Source organism: Austrofundulus limnaeus, unplaced genomic scaffold (assembly GCF_001266775.1).
Source record: "Austrofundulus limnaeus strain Quisiro unplaced genomic scaffold, Austrofundulus_limnaeus-1.0 Scaffold37, whole genome shotgun sequence".
Taxonomy (NCBI): domain Eukaryota; kingdom Metazoa; phylum Chordata; class Actinopteri; order Cyprinodontiformes; family Rivulidae; genus Austrofundulus; species Austrofundulus limnaeus.
In genome coordinates, this window is record NW_013952439.1 from 301,172 (window position 1) to 312,696 (window position 11,525).

General features: G+C 38.6%; 3 protein-coding genes across 4 annotated transcripts in view; all 3 read right to left on the reverse strand.

Annotated features, from left to right (window-relative positions):
- si:ch211-117m20.4 (CUB and sushi domain-containing protein 1) overlaps window positions 1-1,679 on the reverse strand; it is a 3,693-nt gene extending 2,014 nt beyond the window's left edge. Inside the window, exons 1-2 of the mRNA XM_014006647.1 lie at window positions 1,056-1,679; window positions 695-859 (exon numbers count right to left, since the gene is read on the reverse strand). Of these exons, the coding sequence (XP_013862101.1) occupies window positions 695-859; window positions 1,056-1,164 (274 nt within the window). The 5' untranslated portion in view covers window positions 1,165-1,679. The remainder of the gene's footprint in view (window positions 1-694; window positions 860-1,055) is intronic.
- A 1,903-nt stretch (window positions 1,680-3,582) lies between these two features.
- Window positions 3,583-7,364, reverse strand: hinfp (histone H4 transcription factor). Of its 2 annotated transcripts, none has more exons than XM_014006649.1 (9): window positions 6,937-7,364; window positions 6,637-6,863; window positions 6,451-6,532; window positions 6,183-6,335; window positions 6,026-6,103; window positions 5,734-5,854; window positions 5,509-5,647; window positions 4,146-4,270; window positions 3,583-4,075 (listed from the first exon to the last, which is right to left on the reverse strand). In XM_014006649.1, exons 1-9 carry the CDS (start codon window positions 7,091-7,093, stop codon window positions 3,745-3,747), a joined length of 1,413 nt encoding a protein of 470 aa, XP_013862103.1. In that variant the 5' UTR covers window positions 7,094-7,364; the 3' UTR covers window positions 3,583-3,744. The 2 variants fall into 2 exon arrangements, with proteins under 2 accessions (XP_013862103.1, XP_013862102.1); XM_014006648.1 differs by having other exon boundaries at window positions 6,421-6,532; window positions 6,937-7,363.
- A 352-nt stretch (window positions 7,365-7,716) lies between these two features.
- On the reverse strand, window positions 7,717-11,195 carry dpagt1 (dolichyl-phosphate (UDP-N-acetylglucosamine) N-acetylglucosaminephosphotransferase 1 (GlcNAc-1-P transferase)). The gene is made up of 9 exons (XM_014006651.1): window positions 10,798-11,195; window positions 10,573-10,693; window positions 10,282-10,495; window positions 9,932-10,078; window positions 9,726-9,810; window positions 9,417-9,605; window positions 8,990-9,077; window positions 8,612-8,767; window positions 7,717-8,531 (listed from the first exon to the last, which is right to left on the reverse strand). The coding sequence occupies exons 1-9, from the start codon at window positions 10,962-10,964 to the stop codon at window positions 8,466-8,468; spliced, it is 1,233 nt and encodes a 410-aa protein (XP_013862105.1). The 5' UTR covers window positions 10,965-11,195; the 3' UTR covers window positions 7,717-8,465.
- Window positions 11,196-11,525: the final 330 nt, after the last annotated feature.

Sequence of the window (11,525 nt, forward strand, 5' to 3'; positions counted from 1 at the left end):
GATCTAGAGTAAAATGTGTTGTTGAGTTGTTGGGTTTTTTTCAAAAGGCTTGTAATGGAGACAAGTGTTCTTCCATTGTGAAGATTGAGAATAAAATCCAGATGAGCAGAAAGTTTCCTGACTTGCCAGTGGATTTTTTTATTGTGTTTTGGCGGTGTTGGCTTGAAGAAGAACCCCGTGACAGAGGGGGTGAGACAGACCCTCTGTGATCAGGGTGGCCTTCCTCATCACAGAGCTCTWAAACGGTTCACAAATATGTATTTGTGTTCATCCGGTAAGTCTTTATTTAGTTTTACACATGTCTCGAGAAAAAAAAAAAAGGCATTCCAATCTATTATATTTTATCATTTCCAGCTGAAGAGATTATGTTTCTGAAAACCTGGTCACACGACGGACCACTACAGGAGATTCTTCCTGCCCACTTCAGTATTTATAACAACTCTTTAAAGAAACCTGGATAATATGAGTTACAACATTTAATTTCCCTTTGGGATTAATAAAGTATTATAGACTTGATTTGAATGTGGTTGAATCCAAACATTTTGATCAGCTGTAGGAGTGCATCTAGTGATTACCTTCTGTGTGTTTCATTACAACCCATCCATTGGTTCATGAAATATTTTACTGACAAATTATGCATTTAAGCTTAAGCATTGCCCCTCCCCTTGGTGGCGTCCCTGCAGCCTACACTCACCTCTGCAGAGGGACTTGTAGCCGAGCCAGCAGCAGCTGGAGTCCCCACAGCGATCCTTTTTCACCTCCTGATGAYGTGACTTACAGCCTCCCAAACACAGAGGAGCCGACCCAGACCAGTATGTGTCGTCCACAAAGTCCGGCTGGGGAATCCATTCAGTCTCACCTGCAGGACAGCACACGTATTTCCTGCTTTATACGCTCAAACTGAACCAACATCTGTGCAATCAATAAAATTTAGATGATTTTTCATGAAAACATTGTTTAAAATACATCCTTGTTGTTTTAGCTGGTCCCACATGGGATATAACTTTCCAGGACATTACACTGGAGGGAGAAAATGAGACCATGGAGATTCTTACCACTAACTTCCAGCTCCCTGTTCCACTCCGATGACTGAGTAAAACCTCCCGGGATGCAACAGAACACAAACAGCAGCAGCGCAGGGAATGTCACGATGCTCATCATCATCACTCTCTGAGAAAAACAGTCTGAGAACTGGTCAGCGACAACAGACTGATCATTGTAAAACACAAGAAACCGCAAAGTATTTTCTCCCTTAGAGCTGCAGCACAAAGCAGCCGTGAGTTTAAGTGAGACTGAAGCTAAGCTGCGAGTGCTTTCTAATCTGTAATACTKTGGACAGAGTCATGCTGTGACTGGCCTCTTATTTAAATCTCTGAAAGCTGTTTTAAAGCTCACAACAAAAAATAAATATAAAAAAATATGAGAACATTGTTTTGTTGGGAATAGATTTATGAGAAGAATCAATGAAAAGAAGGCAAATTCAGTAATTTTTTTATTTTTTTATTTTATCATTTTAGCAGTTGTACAACAAGTTTTAGCTCACAAGAAATTCAAAGGTTTGTTTTACAAATAAAAAGATGCTTGTATGGAGGACCAAAACTGATAATTAGAAATAAAAGCAGAAATATATAACCGGACCAACAAATAAACAAATACACTTAAAATGCACCAATTAAATTAAAGGAGAACTTTACCTAATGTTTTACAATTTAATTTACCTTAATATTTATTTTTCCAGCTTAGATTCAATAAATCAATACATTTAAGAGCATAATTTACATTTTATTGCTTTTAAAAATATATTTTTTATTTTTCCTTTTACTTGTACACATCTCTTAAATCAATGATTCCGGGTTACGTGCACCCCTTGGGGTACATGAGCATATTACAGGGGGTATGTGGAAACATTTCCCATTGCCTGATTTATTTATTTAATTACCTATTCACTTTCAAGGCAATGTTTTATATTTATGTTTAATTTGAGTTGAAAAAAATAACATGCYTGAGAATTAAACATTCTAGGGTGTTAAATAAACAATTTTCATTTAATAATCAGTTGTAGTACATTATAATTTTGGAGAATAATCATTACGTTTGACTGAAGGGGTACTAGTGGTATGACAAAATGGCTCAGGGGGTACACAAGTCTAAAATGTTGGGAAACACTGGTCTTAAGTCCTGAAACATAACAGCACTTTCAGGACCTTGGACAGTTCCTTCAGCCCTGCACACTGTCGAAGGTCCTGAAACATTTTAGGACTTTCAGGACCTCGGACAGTTCCTTCAGCGAGAAGTTTGACTGAAGGGGTACTAGTGGTATGACGTAATGGCTCAGAGCGTACATGTCTTAAAAGGTTGAGAACCAGTCTTAAATGATTATATTTAATGTATTTTTAACAAATTTTCCCATCGTTTTTTTCCACGTTTTGTTTTGGCATTTCTCTGTCTCTTGTATTTACTTCACCTTATGCATTTCTGCCTCTATATGCAAATAAAAGGGGCAGCCCTTCTTAGGTCAGCTCCTCTCCAATWGGTCAACAGGAAGGAGCAGGAATTATGTGCAGCTCGACTGTGCGTGTTTGTGCTGCCTCGGTTTAGCTTAAAGTTGAGTTTAAAACAAAGGCAAGGAGGAGAACACTCACCTGTGCCTTTGTTTTGTTCATATGTGTGCCTGAGCCAGCAAAGAATCATAATAGAGTGATTATAATATTCAGATAATATTATTAAACGTAAAAATAGATCTATTGTCTTTGTTGATTCAACTTGTTTAAAATTTAAAATGRAATAATTACCTGAAAGTCAGCAAATGTTTCATTTCGCAGGTAAAACAAACTGAATAAAAACTAATGGTTCAAATGTTTATTGACGTTTCAGACTGATGCATKATTAGTGATGAGGAAACCTTTGAAGTTCTGGTTTCATTCCTTTTGTGTTCAWAAAGTGACTTCTCAGTTTTAGGATTTGTGGCAGATATGACAAGTGCCTGAACCTCAAGATGATTTTAAACCAACTTTAAATATCAGAAAACRTGATAATATCAAATACATCACATAAAAAACATTTTAGTGCCTAACATAGGCCAATATGTGACCCATCACATTGAAATGTGGATTAAATCAAATTTGTTCAAAATGACATCATATTTTCAGATTCCTGCTTTAAAAGCTAAATTTTGATACTTTGATCAACCTGATATCATAGGTAGATCCAGAGATATTATTTAATTTGTCTTGTTGGTTACAATAATACATAAATACTTGGTCTAAATACTAATTTTAATGAGGATTTTTTTATGTCATTTGAAAAAAGAAACCTCAAATAGTATTTGACTACTGAGATTTCGCAGCTGGAAAGAAACAAAAGCTTTGATAGCTTACAGTGAAAATCTAAACATTTTAAGGCGTTTTTCCTCAAAATCGTGTTTGGTTGCTAGTGCTCCAAAAGTGCTTCAAAAWTTTTTTAAGGATAATATTTCAGACAGTTCATTGAAATGATACACTGGTTACATTTTGACAAAATGTAATTTTTGCAAGTGGTTTWGTCAAAACACTATCTGACTATTTCGCCACATCTTAATCCTCGTTTCGATGTGACAGGTCACATATAGTGATTAAGGTGGATCTCCATAATCTATGCAGAACTCAATAAGGGCTCAGGTTCTACAAACCTCTTTGTTCAGTCACCAAATACTGYATGAGAAAAAAACATGGCTGACTAGTTTTGACATGTAGGATGACCATTAATTCAGTCCACCAGCATTCCTTGTTGCTGCTCTGTGTCCTGGAGCTGCATTAACACAGAGTCCTCCCCTGCCTGCGACAAACCTTTTGTCAGGACGTACAGCATGTCCCCGTCCTGACCCCCTTCCTCGCTCCTCTCCTCCTCCAGCAGCACCCCACGCAGCTCCGCGGCACACTCGCCCTCCAGCTCTCGACTCTCAGCATGGTCGCTGTCGCTGTCGTCATCGCCCTCGGCTCGCCTCTTCTGCTTCTCTCTCATCAGCTGCTCCGTTAGCTCCACGCTCTCGTAGCGGATCAGCTGCAGCCGCATGAAACCGTCCTCGTGTTGTTTGTACCTGGTAGGTTAGCATAAAGCCTGTAAAACTTCACACGGGGAAGCCAAGTGGAACTGTGCTCGAGACTAACCTGAACCTGGGGTGTCCAGAGGGCCATTTGAACTGGTGCTTTTTGTGCAGATGGACAGTAAGGCCGTTGCCTCTTGTGAAACACTGGCCACATACGTGACACTTGTAGCGAGCTGTGAAACTCTTCTGATTACACAGAGAGAGAAAAAACACATTATGATCTAAAACCTGGGGATAAGTTTAGGTTTTTCCATCTCACTTATTACCGCAACAAGCAATGAACTAGAGAAATTGCATTTCCTGTGAAAATGCTGGTGTGAATGCTTCATGCTGAAAACTTAAGCTGAAAGCTGCTGAAAATATTTAATAGGACATGTTAATGTGAGCTCACTTTGAAAAACTGAAAGCAAAAAAGCCTAACTCCATAAAAACAGTAGAAAGGAGCACAAATCTAGTTGAAAACAGAAAACAGCTAAAAGCTAAGAGCTAAAATAGCTGAATATAGCTGAAAACATCTGTAAGAAGCATAAATAGCACTAGGWAGCAGTAAAAAAGTATTAAAAGTAGAAAAAAGCAGAAGAATAGCTAAAGTAGCATAATGTAGCTAAAATGAGCATAAAATAAGGTAAAGGCAGCAGCCACAATTTGAAATTAGCACCCAGTTGAAATAGTTTTAGTTAAAAAAAACTAAAACAGAAAAAAGGCAGGAAAAAAGTGTAAAATTACATAAAAATTATCATTTGTAGTGAAATAATTCTAACAGCTGAAATTTTCAGCTAAAAAGTAGCTGGAAATTATTTAATTAGCATAAGGAGCACAAGTTTGCTAACCTTAGCTAAAAAAAGTTGTAATAGCTACAAAAAGTTTGTATTTAGCTTAGAAAAGCTAACCTTAGCTAATAGCAGCTAAACATTAGCTAAAATTTCAGCAAATAGTTCAATATAGCAGAAAACATCTGTAAGAAGCATAAATAGCACAAAGTAGCAGAAAAAAGCACAAAAAAGTAGACAAATCAGAAGAATAGCAGAAAGAAGCAGAATTGTAGCTGAAATAGCAGAAAAAAACTATTAGCAAAAAGGTAGCTAAAATTAGCACACGAAAGTGAAAAAATAAAGCATAACCTGAACAAAATGTGTAAGGTGCTGTGAAGATTTAGAAACATTTTAAAATATTTTAAGGATGTTGAAAACAGCTCCATTAATTTTCAATGGCAAAAAAGTGGCTAAAAAAGGTGAAATAGCTAAAAAAGTATACATAGCTGAAACACCAAAAGTCATAGCACCCCTCATCTGAATGAGCTGAAAGTTTTGATATATGAATTGTTGAAATAGCACAAAAATTGTGGAACGAGTTAGATTCCGAAAAATGTACGGAAGAAAAAATGATCTCTTAAAACCAAATAAATAAATAAATAAATAAATCACCTCGTGCTCTTTTTGGTGGTGGATCTTCATGGTGCCGGGCGTGCGGCAGGTGAAGCTACATCCAGGGACGTCGCAGCGAAACGCAGGATCACCGCTGTGGGTGTCCAGGTGTTTACGCAGGTCGATCAGATTCTTACAGCTATAAAAACACACAAAAAAAGGCAAATGAAGTATTTACCTGCCTGATTCTAGCTTGTACCGTTGCAGAAGAAAACGACACAATACCTGTATTCACAATAATCGCAGCTGTATGGCTTCTCGTTGCTGTGGCGGAACTTGATGTGGCTGCGCAGGGACGAAGGTGATGGGCAGGTCATGTCACACAAAGGACACTTGTAGTGGCTTACTGTTGCAACACAGGGAAAACAAAGAAGTATCTGCATTACAACGTCCATTTATCTACTAATCAAAAAATAAAAATAAAATAAATCAKATATGAGCAAAAAGTAAGAATTGAGCATTAAGACCTGCAGAGTGAAAGTAGCATAAGTTACAGAGTGATGAAGCAGAGACTGACCGTGGGTCCTCATGTGGTCTCTCAGCAGTCTTTCTGTTGCAAAACGTTTGGAGCAGTGAGAACACTGAAACCTCTGACCTACAACACACACACAAAGCAACAATTACGTAATGGCAACGTTAAAAGTCATTTTCTTCATTACTTGAACAGAGGCTACCTTCCATGGCGCTCTGTCGTATGATGTGGTCAAAGAATTTGGTGTTGTTTGCGTACATGCCCCCGCAGCCTGGACACGCCACCATCTTCTCCTGGGTGTGGCTGCGCAGGTGTTCCCGCAGCTTGGGACGTCCTTTAGCCGTCGCTTCACAGTCTAAAACAAAATGACAGATGACACATCCTAACGTCTGCCAAGAGGAATTAAGACTGCGTAAATCAAATCTTGAGACGTTAAACACCTTTCCATCCACAGCGAACAGGAAACTCACAGTCTCCGGTTGGTATTTCGATGGACAGTGTGTGCATTTCCACATGGCGATAAAACCATTCAGGGTTCTCATAAGGTGGTTGCTTTGACAAAAAGTAAACAAACACTTCATTTCGAGCAGCTTCAATTTTTTTGCTCAGAAAGAAGAGAGTGAATCCACTGCATCAAATATATCTGWCTGTCTCACCTCACATTCTTCCCAAAGACAGATGAAATTGTCGGGGATGTCTGGGATGATGTTGCGGTTGTGGTAGGAGATGGAGCAGGAGCCCAGCTCAGGCTGAGCATCGAGGACCTGCTGACCCAGCTGCTTCAGCTTAGTGTGGTAACAGTGAAACAGGAGATGTCGACGAAGTTCTTCAAACCCATCAACAGAGCAGAAACCACAGTCCCTCCACAGACAGTTCCTCTCCTCTGGACCAAAACAAAGAGCGTGCAGCAACAAGGTATTCTCTACCTCAGGAACACAGACAGGACGTGAACTCACCTGCTTCTGCTTCTTCATCTTCCTCCTGATTCAAACCTGTCAGGTGACCTTCTACGTGTTTACAAAAGTTTTCCATTTGACTGAAGGATTCTTGACACGATGCCCACTCACAGCCCAGTTGAAGCGCTCTCTTTTGAATTCGCTTTTTTGGAGGCATCTCTCTAGTAGCTACTCCCAGACGACAAAGCTAATTTATTAGCATTAATGTTTTGGACAAGTAGCTAACTGTGACATTACGAGCTACAAGCTTTAGCAGCTTTAACGGGACAAAGTTCCCCTGGAAGCGAGAAAAAAAAAACTAAATATAACACATAAGGAGAAAAATATTTATAGCTTTAATTTATTACTAAAAGGTGAAACTAAACCAGTTTATATAGTGGGTACCTACGGAATCAATTCTACGCGGGTCATGTGCAACACGTAAAACCCGACGGAAACAAAGTGTAGTTTAATAGTTCCGGTAAAACATTTTATTTTCATTTCAATGTCAATTTAACTTTACCCCCCCCCCCACACACACACACACACACACACACACATTATTATACTGATGAACATTTAAAAGAAAAAGAATCATCCTTAGTAGCATTAATCAACTTTAAAAAATAAGAACAAAAATAATTACTTTTTCCACATTAATTAAAATTTCACAAACGATGAGTCAAATCTGGCAAATATTTGCGTTATTCATTAAGCATATTTTAAAAATCAACCCAATTATGATTTCCTACTTAATAACTTTTGCTCTTGTTGCAGATAAAAAATGAGTCAATACAACAATTAAAGCAAAACCTTATTTATTTTTTGTTTTATTTCACATTTTTTATACTTAAATTCAAGCATAAACAGTGTTTCACTCTTAATTACATTCTTTAAAAAAAAAGACAAAATCAGTTTTAGTGCCAGTTCATTCCTAAATGTCAGCTGAACCCTTTCTTAGAAGTGGAGACACCTTTCAAACGTCTTAAAGCTTTACTTTTACAACAATTTAGACATTATTAGCTCACGTTATCTGCTCTAATAACCTTTTTCTTTATCCTCAGATTGATTTAAGACACCGTTTTTCTTTACAATGATCATTCCTTGGGAATTTGTTCAGAGGTATTTATGCAGGCATGACAAAAGCCATTTTTTAAAAGTCAGCATCTTATTCAGTGCATCACTATGATGCAAAGCGGTCTTGAATATTTATAAATCTATTATCAAATTGTAACAAACTCGAGAAATTCAGCCCCMAAAAAATGGCTGTGTCGTCAAATAGTAAGCCTCCTTACTTTCCTCAAAAAATATAAAAAGAAAAACAGAAAAATATCCTTTCAAGGTGGACACTTAAATTTAACACCATTGCTGCTGCTGATGTCAGACCCTCACACACACATATATGCTTAAATGACTTAGCAGTGAGTTTTTGCTGCAGATAGTCAGAGAAACGACAGAGAGCTAATAGTATCTGTTAAAAAGCCTTTAAAACATCTCCACAACAGTACGTTTCCTCCATCCATTGTCTCCCCTCTTTAAGAAAAGCCGTCTTAGACGTCATAAAACAGACGCACGAGATGATAACGGACCCCAAAAGCCACTGCGCTCCCCATCACCTGAGTGAGACGAAGAAACAACAGTTGAAACGTTTTTATCCGACTGACAGTGGATCTGAATATAGCAGGTGTGTGTTTACCTGTATGGCCAGCATGATGGCCGTCAGAGTTCTCTCGTGGATGGGTCCGAGTACTTTCAGAACCAGGTTTATCAAAGTCATGTTGTTGCATTCAATATAATCCTTGTCTTCACCCTGGCCTCGGCGCACCTCCAGCAGCTTTAGCAGCTCACAAACCTGCATGTTGAGAGGTTTTTATGCATCTAAAACAAATATCACTGCTTTCAAACATGTTGTATTGTTATTTTAAGAGGAGGAACTCCCTAAGTCAAGAATATTCAAAATGATTCTAATTTCTTTGAGCTGTAAAAATAAAAAAGTAAAAAAAAAAGATGTATCTACGTCCCTAGCACATTATCAACAATTTACAAAAGAAATGTGCAGTGAGAGAAGTTTTACCTTCAGAATGAGGTGTCCTAAGGTCGAGAGGTCTTTTGTTTTAAATTTAGAGTAGCTCATCCCCAGTTTGCCTGTGTCTGCATTCAGTCTGTTAATAGTAATGAAGAAAGGAGAAAGAAATATGTTAAAACTATATGTATGTGACAATGCACACTGATCCACCACTCATTTTTAAACATTTTGCTTACAAAAAGACAAAACTTTCTGGAATCAGCAACATGGCCTTAAATGATTTTTCTGGATTTTCTGAAGATCTGTCACTAAGTTATTGTGTGAATGGGTGAATAACTATAAAGTGCTTTGGGGTCCCCCATGGGGCTTGATAAAGCGCTATATAAGTTCAATCCATCTACCATGATTCAAGACTTTTGCTCACTAATGTAGATTTTGCATAAGTGAGAAATGATGCATCTGAAAAGTAAGTGACCTGGGGAGCCGATGCCTCGGACAGGGGACGATGTGAAAAAGCTGAGGCAGAGAGTAGACAAAGTTCACCACTTGAGGTATGAAGAAGAGCAGCATTGTTTTGCTGAAGTGACCCAGGATGCCCACGACAGCGAAGGTCATCCCCGCAAAGTAGCAGAACGTGTCTCCCACAAACACAGACGAGGGATACCTGTCACAAACAAGTTGCAGGTCGTCGAATTAGAGCTGAATAACAACTCTGCATGTTCAAACACAGGGAAAAAAATGATTTATTGTTTAAAAAATGCTCCAGGTTGTAGATTTAGCTCACCAGTTGTGGTAAAAAAGTGCTAATGTAGTGAAGAAGAACGGTATCATGAAGTAGAGGGAGAAAACATGATCATCACGGTAATCACCTAGAATTTAATAAAAATACAAAACAAATTTACATTAAAAAAATGCTCATTTGATTATTTCATTAAAATACATCTAATAAAAACAGACCAGTGTAACGCTGGTGAAGACAAAAGGACCTACCGCTGAGCTCCAATAAATTGAAGATGATGATGGAGCCGGAGATAAACAGGGCTTGACCCGACTCGATGCCATTGATGCCCGCTAAGATGTTGATGGCGTTTGTGCAGAAAACTGCAAGCATCCCCATGTAGACGTAGTAGAGGATACCTGCAGATGATATAACAAAAAACATTAAAAAAGGAATGCAAGATGTTTTTTGTAAAGTCTTTCAGAATTCATATTTCAAAATAAAATAATGCAAAAAAGAGGATGCTGTATTAGTTCCAGCACATGAAAATTCTTGGGAGTGGCTTAAAAAAAGAGAAGTCCTTAGCACACGCTTTCACCACCAAATAATGAGATCAACTTACCCAGGTCCAAGTGGAGCCCAAGCAGAGCTCTGAAGGGCTTAGGCACCACGATGACAGTGTTGCCGAAGTTGGTGAAGTACACCATGAGCAGCGGCAGGGACGCCATGGTGGGAAGAAGGAGCTTGTGCCTCCACCGCAGGTTCAGCACATCATCAGCAAAGCCCAAGAAGATCATGCAGCAGATGGCCAGGAGTGCGCCGATCAGCTGCACAAACTGCTCCAAGAAAACACACAGAAACAGGTCAAAGCAATGGATGAGACGCGGGATAAAAACACAGGTTTTCAGCCTACCTCATCATGAGGAAAGCCCATGCACTGATCTCCAACAAAGCAGCTGAGGAAAGGCACTGGGATGAAGCAGAAGAGGATGATGAGGAAAACCGTCCCACTGATGACTCCTTGAGACTCTGGGCTGCAAATCATCACGACCAGGAAGACACACAAGATGGGAATATTCATTAACACAAACTTGGAGATATCATAATAAACTGCGGGAAAAAACAAAACAAAACTCACACTTCCTTCTTGGTTGTTTTGTTTAGGTCTATTCCGTAAAGTCGAGCTGAGATAAAATGCTCTTTAAAAGCAGGAATGAGTTTAAGTGTAGCCAAGCAGCCCAGAACAGACATTAAACAGTTGATCACTAGCGGAACAGTGGGTACTGGTGACATGTTTTCAGGCATTGTCTAATGAATTCCTATCACAATCACGTTTTCAATGATAAATCTGACGTACAGGTTCCTTCCACACAAACAACAATATTCGAGCTCTGCTGTTTTAAATGAAGTAACAACGCGTCATGCCGTCATTTTAGTCAAAGGCGTTCCTCGGTCATTTCCACGTCAAAGCAAAAGCAGTCCTGAAGTCACTATGATGAGCCATTTTTTCATTATATGAGCTGCCTAGCTGTCTTAACTCCACGTCTGTGTTAACAGCATAACATAAAGTTACAAGCATTATCGTGCACTTGTGTTTCCGGTAAAGCTCTTCAAAATAAAATGTGTGGCGGACTGTTTGATATTTGCTAAAAGGCTATTAAACAAAAAGCACATTTGGTGAATATATATAAATAAGCTACCTATGTTTTTTCCATAGAATATTTGAATATTTAACGATTTTATTTCCTTGAATTACACGTTAAAACTTTTACGCTTTAACTTCCGAAAAAGTTAAACACGTCAGTGTGGTGGAGACTTGACACGGAAGTAACTTTTCCTCTCGCTTGTCAGTAAAAAAAAAAAAAA